We start from the raw sequence: 16,403 nt of genomic DNA, 5'->3' as shown, positions 1-16,403 counted from the left end.
TTTGTGGAATCTAAAGAACAAAATGAAAAAGTGAAACAGAAACAGACTCATAGATACAGAGAACATTTTGATGGTTGCCAGATGGGTGGTGGGTTGCTGTGGTGAGTGAAAAAGGGAAAAGGATTAATACAAATTGGTTGTTACAAAGTTACAAAGTAGTCGTGGGGATGTAGGGTAGAGCATAAGGATTAGCATAAGGTATAGTGCTAGTTGAGTACTAGTCAGGGAGACCACTTCTTAATTTATATAAATATCTAACCGTATGCTGTACACCTAAAATTAATATAAAATAACATTGAATGTCAATTGTAATTGAAAACTTAAAAAGGGGGAAAAAGGTGAAGGGCAATAAGAGGTCCAAATTTCCAGGTATAAAATAAATAAGTCATGTGGACGTAATGTACAGCATAGGGAATATAGTCAATAATATTGTGAAAAAATAATATGGTGTCAGATGGTTGCCGGACTTATCATGGTGATTACTTCTTTAGTCTATAAATGCTGAATAACTATTACATATACCTGAAACTAATATAATATTGTATTGTAACTATATTGTCAATGCATTCTTTAAAAAAACAGTTCTTTGGGGGGAAAAATCACTGCATTAGTCTGGAAGAGTTAATGCATTCCAAAGTAGTTAATTTTCTCCTAGGGAGTCATCTACTCATTGATAGGAAATAGATGACTAAGCAATCATTATCAACCCCATGAGGTAATTCTAGCACAGGGGAGCAAATAATCCACAGGAAAACATGCACTATGAAGCTTTCTTATTGTGAAATACATGAGGCAAGCAGCATTTTATTGAATATTAGAGGACACATCATGACATCACTGATCATTCTCTTACTATTGTCATATATTTCCCCTGAACATGATAGAATTCCTTTTCTGGATTTCATAGTAAATATTTCAGGCACAAGTTTTAATAGAATCAAAATTATTTGCCTGGACACATCATTATATTTGTGTTTCCATACATTAGCAAAAATATTATCTCTTAACCTATAGTTACAAACACCTTGAGTGCTTTCACCTTAATGAAAATACAAATCAATACAAGAATCAACATACATTCATTGACTATGCTTTATAGAGAAGGTGCTGTCCCAGATGTGGCTGGGTGCTGAAATGAGAGTAAGACACAATCCCTGTCTTCATAGGTCTTAGAAAGCTCATATTTTATTCATACTTTTAGCATTAGACATGTTTACAGTAAATAATTATATTAATGGAGTTGTTTACAGTAAAGAATTATATTAATAGAGTTCCAATTGTTAGTAAATATTAAGAAAAACAGACTTTCCAGAAATCATTATTTAATTTTTTTTTAGTCTAGCCTTTTTCAAAACAAAGTTAAGTATGTTGCCTTCACAATGAATTAATGTACTAACATTTTCATTCAACTGACATGATTTCTCTTTACAGTTTTAATACAGTTTTGCATGAACCAAATTCCAACTTCTTTAGAAATGCCTCTTCTTCTTGATCATTTAAACATTTTCTATAAACCGTGTATGCAGGTCTCTGTATCAGTGAGAGAGATGTCAGTTTCTCGGTCTACTCTTGCGATCTTAGACACAGGTGCCATTTGGACATTTTCTTGAGCTAAATACTAAAACAAAGGACAGCAGCATGTTTTTGTTGAGCTCAGGTATGGGTACTGCTGGGCCAGTGGATGAGGGGCAGTTCATCCTTCAGAAGGCCCGCCCTCCTTAGCTCCGGAAGATGTCATTTTCTTCGTTTATATTCAATTTGGCATTGTCCTTCTGGCTGCTGGACACCCAGCAAATGGAGAGAACTCTAAAAGCAGAAATGCAGTAGAAATATGGAAATGAAGAGGTAAAAGCCAACAGTTTTAGACCCAACGTTTATTCTGTTACAATCATCCCTAAAAGGCACAGAGTTTGTATTTGGAAGATTGAAAGTGTTTCCTTGATGAGTTTCATGACGGCAAGCAGCAAATTGAGCCTTCCATTCAAGGAACAGAAAAGAAGGCAATACCTTGCTCTGATAGCAATCCCTTCACAGTTTCACACGCCCCCAGGTTATGGGCCTGCCACCTAACCTTCACTTTGGCTAAAGAGGATACCACAAATAAGGCTCTTTCGACATTTCTGGCCCCAAACTATGACACAGTTGTTTATAATTTCTGGGTGAGAATTCTACACCACGTGCCATAGATGTTTAAAAGCACCATGATGGTGGTGGTATTTCAGTGTACCTAAGATCATAATTTCCAAAAGGATAGTTTGTGGGTTCCAAATGTTCTGTCTCCCTAGCTACAGACAAGGAATGAATGTGTGTGGGAGTGAGGGGAGGTCAGTTCATTGCCAATAACACAAAGCGATCATTGAGGCTTAGGAGCTTGGAAAAAAAAAAGCAACCTGTTATGTCAAGTTTGAGAGTGGAGAGGAAGATGGGAAGTGAGGAAGGAGGTCAATTCAATTTAGGTCACCAGTCTCCTGTCAAGTTTGAATGTAACAGGGCACAAAATGGGCTCCTTAGCAAGAAGAGTCTGAGGAGAGTTGATGGAATGAGTGCAGGATTTCCATGGACTCCTTGAAATTACAGCCATAATTTTGCATGTACAAAAAGGTGTGTATTTTTCTAAAAAGGGAATCCATAGGTTTTGTGAGATTTTATAAAGATCCATAGTGCCCCCCCAAAGTAAAACAGAATAAAACCAACCAACCACGCAAAACCCCACTGTGTTCTCAAAAATGTGCTTGCTTTTGCAAGAGAATTGAAGTTGGTCTTCTCATGAACACTCAAAATAATATAACTCCCCTGGCCAGCCTCTGGACTCCGCTGCCCAGTGATGGATCCTGGATAGCTTTGTAGCGTTTCCTTACGGTTCATAATGGGAAGAACTGAAATTCAATTAATTTCTTACTGTCCTCTGATGTAAAATAAAACATTGGGCTGTTGCAAAATTAAATGAGGGATTCTAGCATTTGATTTTTGCTACAATGACAATATATTCCTTTTGGGGAGCTCATTTCCAAGTTCAATGTTCAGAGCAGGCCCTGGCAACCCATCCCCTTCCATATCCTGCAAGAACTTGGTAATTTGAAGGACATTTTCTGCAGTTTTTGATCACTTCATTTTACAACTTAGTAAAACAAGTCCAATAATAATTTTAATTGATCTTTCTCTTTCTAGAACAAGAATTATGAAATAAAATGCCCTTTGAGATCATGAGAATTTACTTAGACCTGTAGTTTTGATAAACTGAAATAACATTTCTTTAAAAAAAATGTTCTTAGTAGTATCAAAACAGAAATAGGATTGTGTAAAACTGTATAATAAATACAACTAATCGAATTCTTAGCTAGGAAGGAAGTACTGAGAAAAATCCTGCCTAAGGATCTGGTCAAAATTACTGATCTCCAGGGTTAGGTGTCACATGGTTTTGACAAATGTCATCCTTCTGATCTGAAAAGGCATTTCTGCATCCTCTTACTGGTGGGAAAATAGTTGAATGCTGAGTCAGTCCTGCGCAAAATTGTGACACTGACTCGGGGCACCAAGAACTAGTATTTGGTGTCTGTAAAGCCTTATGCTAATCATTTTGCCAACAAAACTGTACTTGGCTGAGAACCTTTGGAAGGGTGTTTTGATTTCCCTTTCATTGTAGGATTTTGAGAGCTCTTTATGATTGATAGTTACTTATACTGAAAATAGAAGTGCAAAAGAAATCAAGGGAAAGTGCTGCAATGTGCATATTTGTGAGTAATATAATACTGTCTATGTCACTTAAGAGCTTACATAATTTCCACTGAAATATCACCCAAGAGTTTTGTTTATCCCTCCACACATTAGCCTTATTATATCAAGCATAAATCAAAGCATAAAATTCTATGTGAATAGCCCTGAGATTGCAATGCTTAATTCTGAGCTTCACTCTCAGTTTAAATCGCACATTTTATCCAGAGTTTTCAAACTGACTTCCAAACATTTGGAATTAAACTGAACTTCCCCTTATTTCCTAAGACAGTGGTCCTCAAAGTGTGGTATCCAGACCAGCAGTATCAGCAAGCAGCACCAGAACTTGTTAGAAATGCGAATTCTTGAGCGTCTTCCCAGACCTACTGGATCAGGAAATCCAGGGGTCGGGCCCATATTTTGCGGTCTGTCAAAATCCACAGGTTATTCTAATGCTCACATAGTTTGAGAACCATTGGTCTCAACTTCATAGAGGAGTTGATGGAATGAGTGCAGGGTTTCCATGGACTCCTTGAAATTGCAGCCACAATTTGGCATGTACAAAAAGGTGTGTATTTTTCTTGAAGGGGAATCCTTAGGTTTCCCCTATTGGTCTATGAGAACAAAGCTACAGAAATACAGAAAAGCTAAATGATTGGAATATTCAATGGTCAGAGATCAACAAAGTTCATGGCCTTTTCATTTTTGTTCACTGTTCTTATTGTTGGGTTTGTTTTCCTCCATGCTATTTCTTTCCAAATGGACTAAGAGCTATGAGTGGCCTCCAAAACTGATAGTTCATTTTTGGACCCAGACACCTTTCCAGGAAAACAAGCCCAACATCAAAGCTGTGTTTACTTAACCCAGGAAAAAAGGGTTAAAATTGGTGAATCAATTGAAGAGTTCCTCACTCTAAGTGAGGAAACACTGCTGTTAGGTTCTGGTCTGTGATAAAGGGACACATAGATTAGAGCCAGAAGTAAGGGAATAACTTCTCAGTCTGGTTCAATGTAAGGCATCTGTTAAGGTCAGGCCTAAGCGAGGAAATCAGAAACTCATCCCTAGTAATAATTAGAGTCAGAGTTTATATCAACTTTGAATGTCATGCTATTCAAAATTTTGAAACTACTTACCTGTTTTGGCAATGGGTCTAGAAGACTACAGTCATAATAATAAAAGAATAAAATGATACATATCTCAATCTCTAACAGAGCAAGCCACCTGAAAGAAAAATATAAATTTGTTACTTGGTCGTGAGAGATAAATATCTACCAGTACAAAATATCTAGAAAGTACTCATGTTTCAGAGCAAATATACTCTTCTTGGCAGTATAAACTTCTACTAATAAAAGGACAGAGTAATGAAGAACTTGCTTTTTTCTTTCAGAGGCACACTTCATTTTATTGCACTTCACTTTACTGTGCTTCACAGATGTTGCATTTTTTTTTTTTTTTTTTTTTTTTACAAATTAAAAGCAAGACGCTCCACCACCATAAGGATGATGATTCACTTTATTGCAGTGGTCTGGACATGAACTCGCAATATCTCTGAGGTACGCTTGGAGAAATCTGCCTATTCGATAGTGTAGTCGGAATGATTAAATAGCTTAAATATGTATTTAACTTGCTTAGCCAGTACAAGCACTTAATAAATGAAAGTCCAGGTCTCTCTCTTAAGTTCAGATCTGTGCTTTCCAATATGGTAACCATGAGCTACATGTGGTTATTTAAATTTAAATAAATATTTTTTAAATTTAAATAAATTAAAAATTCAACAAAATAAAAAATTGCAGTTCCTCAGTTTCATCAGCCATATTTCAAGTGCTCGGTAGCCATCTATGCCTACTGGATACCATATTGAACAGTACACATTTAGAACATTTCCGCGATCACAGAAAATTCTTTTGGACAGTCTTGTCTGATATAGACCCTTACTACCCACTGGAAATTACTGCCTAAATGTTCTATAGGCCCCTCAAATTCCACACAAATTATGTACACACGCTACTGTATTAGTTTACTATCTACTTTGTAAGACACAAATAGAAACTAAAAAACTAAGGGAAAGGTAAATAGAATTCTGCTATTTTTTCTTTTTTGTTTTGAGCTCTCCTCAGGGTATGCAAACCCTTTTAGAGGTCACAGCCCTTAATGAATACAATTAGTCCCACAGCTCAGAAGCCTGGAAGTCATCATAGACTCAATCCTCTCCATCACCTCCATATCCAATCAGGCACTGAGACCTTTTGTTGTATCTTCTAAATACTTCCCCAATCCCTCTCCTTTTTCCTTTATCTCCAGTCCTCCCACTACTTCGTCATTTGTTTCTGGATTATTGAATCACTTTAGCCTCCAGATTGGTCTCTCTGCTTCCAGTTTCATTTCTCCCCACTCTATTCTTCTTCACTCTACCACTGGAGTGAACGTCCTAAAACATGAATCTACCACTGTCTCCTCATCTCTCTCTCTCACACACACAGTCAGTGCTTCCCATTTCCTCCAAATGCCACAGGAGTACACAGCCAGCCCTTGAAGATCTACTCTCTAGCTATTTCCTCAATTGCTCCTCTTTGAAACTCATGCTCTTGCCACACTGTATCCCCGATATGCCCTGACTGGTGATGCTCTCTATTGCAAGCCCTTTCCCAGAGGCTCAGTCTCCTCTGGAGGCACTCCTGATCACTTGCTTCTGGGCTGAGGTGCCCTTCCTTTCCACCTCCGTGGCTCCTGTGCATATCTCGGCCATAGCATCTATTACACTGAATTACAATTGCTTATTAGCTATTTCTCTCCTAGAGGAGGAATTGGATTATTGGGTCTTCGCACACTACCGGGGCCTAATAATGTTAACTGAATGAATAGATATGAAAGGTGATGCCTTTCATAAAGCAGATTCAATTTCCTGCCCTTTCCAATCTTCTCTGTGTTTCTGTGGCACTTTACACATCCCTCAACTAACGTCCTTGTCTTATAATCCTAGTATTATATCCCACTATACTAGTTAACCGTTTGCATTGTCTATCTCCCCTTATAGACTACAATCTTCACAAAAAGCAGGAATTATGTCTTATTTATCTTTGAATCCTCAATGTTTGTTGATTGAGTGAATGAATATGAATGATCTGATATTCACATCAGACAATTAGATTTGTTTCCCACTGGCATTCTTGAAGCACCTTGGCGATATTTTATTTCAAATGAAATCTGGAGCACTCAGGGTGTTGTTACAACCCACTTGGTTGTAATTCTTCATGAATATGTATGATGCAAATTCAACCCTATTTACTTGTAAATGCTAAAGATAATTTATTCCAACAGAGTATCAATGTCTATGAAATAGAACACACCCAATTCTTACTGATTCAGATCAAATTAAGGAGCAATTCTAAGAAAGAGCAATTTTGCTAGTTTGTGTACAGGTTCAGAATTTCTCACAACTAAATTTTTGTCAAACTTTTTACAAATTAGCGCTTCTATGTCTAGTCATGATGGAGTAACAAAAGTCAATGCTATCCTCTTGCCTTCAACAACTCAAAAACCAGGCAAGATTCATAGTGTGGGGTGAAAAATCCCTAAAAGCAAAGAAAGAAATAAAGTGAGCTCTGTGGCTGCCCAGCTTATTGCCAATGGCAGTTTCCAAGCAACAGCGCCAGGGCGAAGAGAGCCCACACAGACCTGATAGTCTCATTAAATGAAGTAGACAGAGATCAAAGTTCAGGCAAGTTAAAGAGACTAGAATTTTCAGGAATGAATATGAGAGAAGGGAGTTTCACAGGGAGCAAAAGTGCTCCAAAGAGCTACACAGGACACTCCTTGAGTATTTGGCTGAGTACTGATCTCTGCATGTGTGAGAAGAAGCTACTGAGAATGGAGAAGAAAGCTGCAAAAGCTAAAGAACAGGAAGCTGCTGGATAATGCCCACAGGTCAAATAAGACATGGAAGTCTGCGTTCCCACAAGCTAGAGTGGAAAAATCTTGCATCACATGGACCATTATGCCTTAAAAAGGCATTGCCTTAGTAGTGGAATTATATCACCTTGAATTAAATACCAACCTGCATTTACCTAAACAAAGCCTATGAACAACAAAGCCACAAACTAAAGGAATACAATAAAATCTAGTATCCATGACACTCGATGTCTTGCATCTATTCAAAATTACCAGGTCTAGAAGAAACAGGAAAATACGAGACATAAGCAAGGAAAATTCATTCAAAAGAAATAGACCCAGAAATGACAGATGTTGGAAACACCAATTAAATACACTCCACATGTTCAAAAGAGTAGAAGCATGATGAAGAGAGAAATGCAAGATAGAAGAAATATCCAGATCAAAATTCTAGCAATGAAAAATATAGTATCTTCAATGAAAAAGATACTGGATGGGATTAGCAGAAGGTAAGATACTGCAAAAGAAAAGATAATGGAACTTAACAATGGAGAATATCCAAAACGAAGAACATAAATTAAAAAGACTGAAAAAAGAAATAACAGAGCATCAGTGACTTATAAAATAATAGCAAGTAGTCTAATATACATGCAATTTGGATACGCTGATAGGTGGGCAGAAAAAAATATCTGAAGAAATAATAGCTGAGACAGTTCAAATTTGTGAAAACTATAATTTACAGATCCAAGATGCTCCATGAACCCCAAGCAGAATAAACATAAAGAAAATCATGCCAAGGCAAATCACAATCAAACTGCTAACAACAACAACAACAAAAGTGAGACAGAAAAATTCTTAAAAGCAGCCAGAGAAAAAAGACACAATAAATAAAGTAAAACAAAATTAAAAATGATCATAGACTTCTCACCAGAAACCACTAGGGCCGGAAGACAATGGACCAACATCTTTAAAGTATTGAGAGGAAATATAATAAACTGCCAAAGTATGAAGAAAAAGTACTAATATTGTTCTTTATAATAATGTACTAACTACTATGAGAGACACTAGTCTGGAAAATTTGGGGGTAAATATTTAATTTCCTTTTTATGGATTTAGATACTATCTCAAAAGCATAATTGTTGGGCGGAAATAATGTGAAAGAGAGAAAGAGAAAGATATTGAAATGAGAGTCAACCAATCAGTAGACAATATGAAGAATAAACATTTGGGCATATCTTAAGGGAATTGGACGTGACGTGGCATCACGGACTGTTTTGAAAACCCCAAGTTCCAAAAACAGCTACGGACAATATTGCTGCAAGTCCCCAGTGTTATTCTATATACTCAGACTTTGAGAAATGTACTAATGGAGGAAGGGAGATGGATCCTGGAGGGAAATTAACTCCTCAGGGAAGGTGTGAGCCCAAAATGAGGGTGTCTGCTCTGGGGTTATTTTGCAAAAAAGAAAAGCACATCCCCGTATATAGGAGTAAATGTTGAGGAATAGGGGATTTTTCTGTGCAGTTCTCAACTTCAATACTTTTCTCCTAGACTATGGGCAAAGAAATATTTTATATAAAATTTTAATAATTTCCTGCCACACTGTAATTTCTGTTACCTTAAGATTTTAGTCAAATCTTATGCACTTATACTGTTTTGTGTGATAATTCAGTAAAGAATAAAGAGATGATAAAAGGACAGGAAGTGTGGTGAGCCTCATTTTCACCCCGCTGTTGGGGAGAATGTGAAAGAAACAGCATCTCATCTTCAGCAAGGAGAGAGGAGTGTAGCAAAGACTGTAGAACAGCAAGGGTGAAATTCTGAATGGACAATTAGACTGTGGAGGTAAGACACCCACCTTTCCTCTCTACTCTCCCTGAAAGAGAGTGACATTTATGGGAACAGGAACTGACGCTTAGGTTACATACTAAGATAATAAGATATTCATTCATTCATTCAATACTGAGTAAACATAATAAAATTAGATCTCCGTTCACTTATTCAATATTTATTGAGTGTCTTCATGTACTGTATACTCTTCTAAGAGCTGAAGTTAGAGCAGTAAATGGAAACAACATTCATGCTCTCAAGAAGCTTCAATTCTAGTAGAGTAATAGTAAGCAGGCAGTAAACAAGTAACACATATATCAAGAAAGAAAATAAGTACTAAAATAATATAAATAAGACAACACAAGGAACAGGAAGGGATGGAGGTGTGGGCTAAAATATTTTCGATAAGGAAGGTCTCTCTGATAAAGGAACAGTTTAGCAGACACTGGAATAAAGAGAGGGCGCCATATGCATATCTGGGTACAGTATTCTATACAGAGGAATTAAAAGGAGCAAAAATCCCACGGAAGGAGACTGAGGAACAAGGCAGCGGCTAAGGCTGTTAGCGATGAGCAAGCATGGGGGAATGTCTGAGAAACATACGAAACACGCAGAGAGCCTCATGGGACATGTTAACGATTTCATTTCACTCTGTGAGATGAGAAGCCATTGGACAGTTGTGAGCAAATCTGACGTATGTTTTAAAAGGAGCATTCTGGCTGCTACACTCACAAAAAAATATAAGATGATGTGGATGGAAGCTAGAGGACTTATTAGAAAGCCATTATGATTTCCAGAGAAAGTGGTGACTTGGACCAGGGTGGTAGAAATAGTTGTGAGCCGTGGTCAGAGTCTGAATACACTCCTTAGAATGGGCTGATGGTTCACATTCTAGATGTGAAAGACAGAGAGTCAGGATGACGCCAAGTTTTTGACCTGAGGAAACGCAAGGATACAGCTGCTATTTACCTCAGCAATGGGGAAGACTGAAGGAAGAGCAGGTTGAGGAGCTGTCATGTGAAACTGTTTTGGACCTGTTAAGTATAGCTTGCTATACAGATCAGTGCCTCAGAGACATCCAGGGCAGATGCTGAGTGGAAGCTGGGTCAACGAGCCTGGTGTTCAGGAGGGATTCGGTCAGGGCTGGAGATATAAGAGCTACAAATACAGAGTCATCATTTTTCAGAAAATTATTTAAAGCCCTGGGACAGGATGATATGACGTAGGGAGTGATTTGAATAGAAGACATAAGAACTCTGGGGGGAAGGCTCTGGGATATTCCTAAATTTGGAGGTCAGAAAGATGAGCGAAGGAGACTGAGCAGAAACACCCAGAGGGATAGAATAACAAACACAAAGTGATGTCTCCAAGGCTCTGTGAAAAGTGTTTGATAGAGGGCATGAGCCCCCTATTAAATGAAAGGGCCAGGACCAACGTGTGAGAGTAGACATTAAAGTTCCCACTTACATTAACTGACCAATTGTCAGTGCTTAGCTCCCTTCCTAGAAAAAAATCAGATGAGATCACTCGTTCAGATAATTAAGCTGCCATTCTGTGTTCAGCAGAATAAGCAGTGACTCCCCAGTATTCAATATTTACCTGGCAGCACTAGGAAAATACTGACTACATTTGCATTTGTGAATTACAAACATTTTATAGGTTCCACTTTATTCAAACAAAAGCTATTTTCTTATAACTCTGTTTTTAGCCTTTCTGTAACATTAGTTTGCTATGGAGCAGGCATTCCACTGAGCTCAGCTCCTGCACTCAAGGCCCTTTGGTCTCTTCTCAAGTCCCCAGAGGAGAGGCTGTGCACAGAGAGTAAAGACAATGAGGAGTCTGCTGGTGCAGGACGGGGGCTGTTCCAGTGAAGAAGGCACCTAGGCAGAGGGATAACCTGTTCTAAGGCACAGACCCAGAAGGGGCCCTGGAACAGCCGGGGGTCTGCTAGCTGTCTACTCCCTGCAGAAGGTGAGGTGAGGAAAGATGGAGCTAGAGAGAGCAAGAGAAGCTGGTCCATGGAGGGGTCTGAATGTGTCATGCAACAGTGTTGGGACTTTGATCCTGAAAGTGCTTACAGACCTAATGAATAAATTGTATATATTGAAAAATTATACCGATGTGTGAAAACAAAGTTTCTTTAAGCATTATTACACATAGGAGGCCCTCTAATAAGTATTGTATCACACAAATGAGTAATGCAAACAAGACCAACGTTCACTAGCTACAAGATCTGACGATTAGATTCGTGATCTCAACCTAGAAAAAGTGCTGCATCCCTCATTGCTGCATATCACTATGGTCACCTTCAAAGTACTCCGCTTGGGAAGCTATGCACCCATGCCAGTGCCTAGTCCACCCTTCACAGCAGTTTTGGAACTCTTTTTCTGGAATAGCCATCAGAGCTGTCGTTGTATTACCCTTGATGTCCTGAATGTCATCAAAATGTCTTCCTTTCAATATTTCCTTTATCTTCGGGTAAACAAAGAAATCACTGGGGGCCAGATCAGGTGAGTAGGGAGGGTGTTCCAATACAGTTATTTGTTTACTTGCTAAGAACTCCCTCAAAGACAGTGTTGTGTGAGCTGGTGCATTGTCGTGCAGGAACCATGAATTGTTGGTGAAAAGTACAAGTCACTTTTGTCTAACTTTTTCACGCAGCCTTTTCAGCACTTCCAAATAGTATGCTTGGTTAACTGTTTGTCCAGTTGGTATAAATTCATAATGAATAATTTCTCTGATATCAAAAAAGGTTAGCAACATTGTTTTGACTCTTGATTTGGACTGACAAAATTTTTTTGGTCGTGGAGAATTGGCTGACTTCCATTGTGCACTTTGACGCTTTGTTTCAGGGTCGTATTGGTACACCCATGTTTCATCATCAGTGATAACACGGCCCAAAACATCATCTTGCCTCTCCAAAAGGTCTTTGATTCTCCTTTGCTTTTGTTCATTGGTGGCTCCTTCAGAACCACTTTTGCACACACTTTTCTCATGCCAAGATTTTCAGTTAAGATTTTCCTAACTGTTTCTCTATTGATGTTTACTTGGTCTGCTACGCTTCTCAGTTAGCCGACGATTTTGACACACAATTCAACAAATTTTTGCAATATTTTCATCAGTTCCGCTTGTTACTGGCCGCCCTGACCTCTCTACATCAGTGATGCATTATCTCCTCTCAGAAAAACGTTTAATCCACTTGTACACTGCCGTTTTCTCCATGGCATTATCCCCATAAACTTGGACTAACCTGTCCCTGATTTCACTTCCACTCTTACTCTTGCCAAGTTTAACAAGAAATTTAATGTTTGTTCATTGCTCTAATTCAAGTTCAGACATTCTCGTGATGGCACACAAAAAGACACAACAAAAACAATGAATGCCACTCAGCAAGACACCGCCACACATTGACATGAACACAGCTGTGAAACACTGATATACCAAGGTTATGAAACCTTACCGAGCTGTTTGTACAGGGCTGCCCATGTAAGTGCACGGTGGCAAGTTCACGACCTTAACTGTCAGACCTCGTATTTACCAGTACATATGTAAACATTTTAGAAATACTATGCATATTTTGATTAGAAATGAGGTTTATCAACTCATTAGAAGAATTCTCCACTAGACTCTGTACGAAAGCATTTCCTTAACTAACTTCAGGTCCTGTGATATTCTTAAAAATCATAAAACTGCATTCCCCTTAAGGTAAAACTATAATTCAGGCTTTTGACAAATTCATATTGTGCATTAGTGAAGCTTTAATGTTTTTCTTTTATTTTTTAGTGTTAAGTTAGGTATTAAACTAGTACTAGCTATTAAAATAGTATTAAATATTGATGTCACATTCTAAATATTTTGATATCCTAGTTAAAGGAAAAGTAAGATGAATTAATAAATGGATAATAAAATAATATGTGCTAAAAATATTATTTTCTCCCAATCCAAATATTTGGATATTCTAGCAGAATTACCTCAATTATCTACTGAATAAAGTTAATAAAGTTTTGCAAAGGCAAAAAACTAATTCTTGTTTTCAAGCAGTTACCATGTTATTGAATTTTGTTCAATATCTACAATATGAGAGACTAATAGTCTCTCATTAAAAGTGACATTAAAAGTTTTCTGTGCCAAAGAAAATGGGCTTTGTAAATTTGTATTTTTATAGAAGCTCTCCAGAAGCAAGCTGAGCTATGTTCATGTTAGGAATGTATATCCTTAATACTACTTCTAATGTCAAAACAGTGAAAATAATGAGGCTAATTATTTAGAACAGATTTATTTTTTTACACTTACAAGAACAACATTACACATCCACAAATAAAGCTCATTAACATACAAACATGTTGAAAGTTCCTTAAATACTTAGTACTTGCGTATTTTCCTCATTTGTAGATAAATGTTTAAGGAACATACGCAGGCCCTGAGAACACAAGTCTGACAAAACACAGACTCTTGCCTCACACTGCTAGTAATGCACGTGGAGAGATGGAAAAGGTAACAATGTAAGATAAAGGTGAAAACAAAAGGGCTATGGAAATTTGGAGTCTGGAAAGGGCACTCCGACTTGGAATAATCAATATTGACTTTGTGTGGAGATGAAACTTGAGCTACATCTTGATGGATGGACAGGCTTTAAATAAGCAGACATGTTGAGTGAAGCTACTCCTGCCCCAGCAGAGAGCATGAGCAAGGGGAGGAATGGACCCTGTAGTCAGGAGGCAGAGAGTAGACTCTCTGCCTACTCAGAGGGCATTCCCAGAGTTTGGAAAGGTACAAGTGGCGTCCGATTTTGGAGAGCCTGGAGTGCTACGCTAATGAGTTGGTCCTGCAGGCAGTGGTACCAGAGTCTGAGCAAGAGAATGACACTCAGAGATGATTATTTAAGGAAAAGTCATCTGTATGTAATGAGTAGGATGGATTGAAAAAAGAGAATATAACAGAGCCAGGGAGAAGGGTTGGGAACCTGTGCCATCACCTGATGCTCAGGCAAAAAGACCTGGTTTAGGAGGTAAGAATGGACATGGAAAGCCAAAAGGCAGGAGGAGTAAAGGGTGACTCTAAAAGGCCAGGAAAACAGTGATGTATTGAAAGGAAACAGAGAGTACCAAACGAATGACAGGATTTGGGGCCAATAATGATTTTGGTTTTCGATGTCTTGATTTTGAAACTGAATCCCTCTCTTGAAGTCATTGAGTGAGGGTGGTGCCAGCATGGGCTGGAAAACTGCCACTGTTGCCAGGAACAGGGGCTCTGAAGTATATTCCTACTTGCTACCAGCTGCAGCTTATGAAAATAGAATGATCTCGCTCTGGAATGCAGAGAAGGCAGTATACAGACATACTTTCATAGGCATGCTTCATTGAAGCATGGCTATTCAAGTTAAAGGGGAATCGCTCTGCCCACAACCTCACCCCCCTAAGAAATCTTTTAGGAAAATACAATCAATTTTGTGACTTGGAGGAAACATAATCTAGACTAATGATTCTCAAATTTTATCATACATCAGAATCCCATGGAGGACCTGTTAAAACACAGATCGCTGGGCCCAACTGCCAAAGTTTTGAATTCAGCAAGTCTGGGGAAGGACCCAAGAATTTCCATTTTTTACACATTTCCAGGCAACATTATCACTGGTGGTCTGGGCTAAAACTTTAAGAATCACTGACCTAGAGGATCTTGACAAGGAAAAGGGTGAAAAATATGTTATAAAAATTTCTCAAAACTTAGCACACAAAATTAAAATTACAAAGAATATCTCAGCTATACCTGAAACACTGTGGCTAGGACACCAAACTTATGATTGGGAATGATAATCTGGTAGAGTGAGCAGGTAGATGCTGATATTAAATAAAGGGGGGGGGGAAACCCTGAATAACATGGTAAGAGAAGAATGGGATAAGGTCAAGTTGGAAGGGAAAGAAAAGAAGGAAACATGGGGAAGCAAAGCGGAGGAGGAGAGGGGAAGGGAAGGGGGAGGGGAGGGCAGGGGAGGGGAGGGGAGGGGAGGGGAGGGGAGAGGAGGGGAGGGAGGGGAGGGGAGGGGAATATTTAGAAGAGGGAAAGGAAATACTTAGATGAGAAAGCAACAGGAGAGGACTGGAGAACCGTAGCCCTTCTTGATTTAAGATATTGTTTCATTGGGAAGATTAGAACTGACTCTCTCGTGTCACTTTTTCAGAGTTGCTGCCAAGATTGTTCCAGTGGTGATGCTACAGCTACTCCTAGAAGTGGAGCTCCCATGTATGAGCTATGAGTGAGAAATGTGGATACTTCTTTTTAAACCTTCTTATTCAAGAAAAGGGCAAAGGAATAGTATTGACTTAAGATCAGGTACTCGCCAGAGAGAAATGATCTCCTGGTATATTTTAAATTCCAGACCTTCCAGGAAAAAATTAGGAAGTGACATTTATTTTTGTTTTGTTTTGTGATATACCCAAAGTAAATGAAACTCAGCCCCTTTACAAAGCACAAGGTATTAGAAAGCTATTAAATCATGTGGTCAGTATATGTTAATACAGTATTTCATGGGGGTCCGATAAATCTTGAGAGAAAACTTTTGCTTGCAAGGAAATTATATTACATAGGATGCTTTTGGTCACAAGTGAGAGAGAACGCACATCAGACGGGTGGCTATATTGAAGGGAATGCATTGCTTTATGTGTCAGAAAAACCTAGAACTGGTGCTGGTCCCAGGCAGAGATCACTCCAGCAGCTTGGTGCTGTTACCAGGAAGCCAGTCTGCCTCTACAGCTCTGCTCTGTGGTACCAGCTTCATCCTAACATACAAAAAAGCATGTCTGCTTTTGTAGTCTTAAAATAGCTGCCAACAGTTTCTAGGACCAGATCCTTATTCACATCCTGCAGGGATGGTTATTTTTGACCCAAAAGTCTCAACAGAAACTTGGATAGTTAATTCTACTGCTTCAAACATATGCCAACACCTAAACCTGTCGCTATCGAAAGGGACGAGGGCG

At 38.6% G+C, this 16,403-nt stretch overlaps 1 protein-coding gene across 7 annotated transcripts in view; it reads right to left on the bottom strand.

Moving 5' to 3' along the window:
* Positions 1-758: 758 nt before the first annotated feature.
* Positions 759-16,403, bottom strand: part of CYP39A1 (cytochrome P450 family 39 subfamily A member 1) — a 75,574-nt gene continuing 59,929 nt past the window's right edge. For 3 of the 7 annotated variants that reach the window (XM_081040363.1, XM_081040361.1, XM_081040364.1), the window contains exons 11-12: positions 4,845-4,932; positions 759-1,806 (exon numbers count right to left, since the gene is read on the bottom strand). In XM_081040363.1, the coding sequence (XP_080896489.1) occupies positions 1,735-1,806; positions 4,845-4,932 (160 nt within the window). In that variant the 3' untranslated portion in view covers positions 759-1,734. The remainder of the gene's footprint in view (positions 1,807-4,844; positions 4,933-16,403) is intronic. The other 4 variants (XM_081040367.1, XM_081040366.1, XM_081040365.1 and 1 more) reach the window with 2 other exon arrangements.

The sequence above is a fragment of the Rhinolophus hipposideros genome (genome assembly GCF_964194185.1).
Source record: "Rhinolophus hipposideros genome assembly, chromosome: 3".
Classification (NCBI taxonomy): domain Eukaryota; kingdom Metazoa; phylum Chordata; class Mammalia; order Chiroptera; family Rhinolophidae; genus Rhinolophus; species Rhinolophus hipposideros.
Note: the sequence above shows the minus strand (reverse complement) of the source record. Positions and strands in the feature narration are given on the sequence as shown.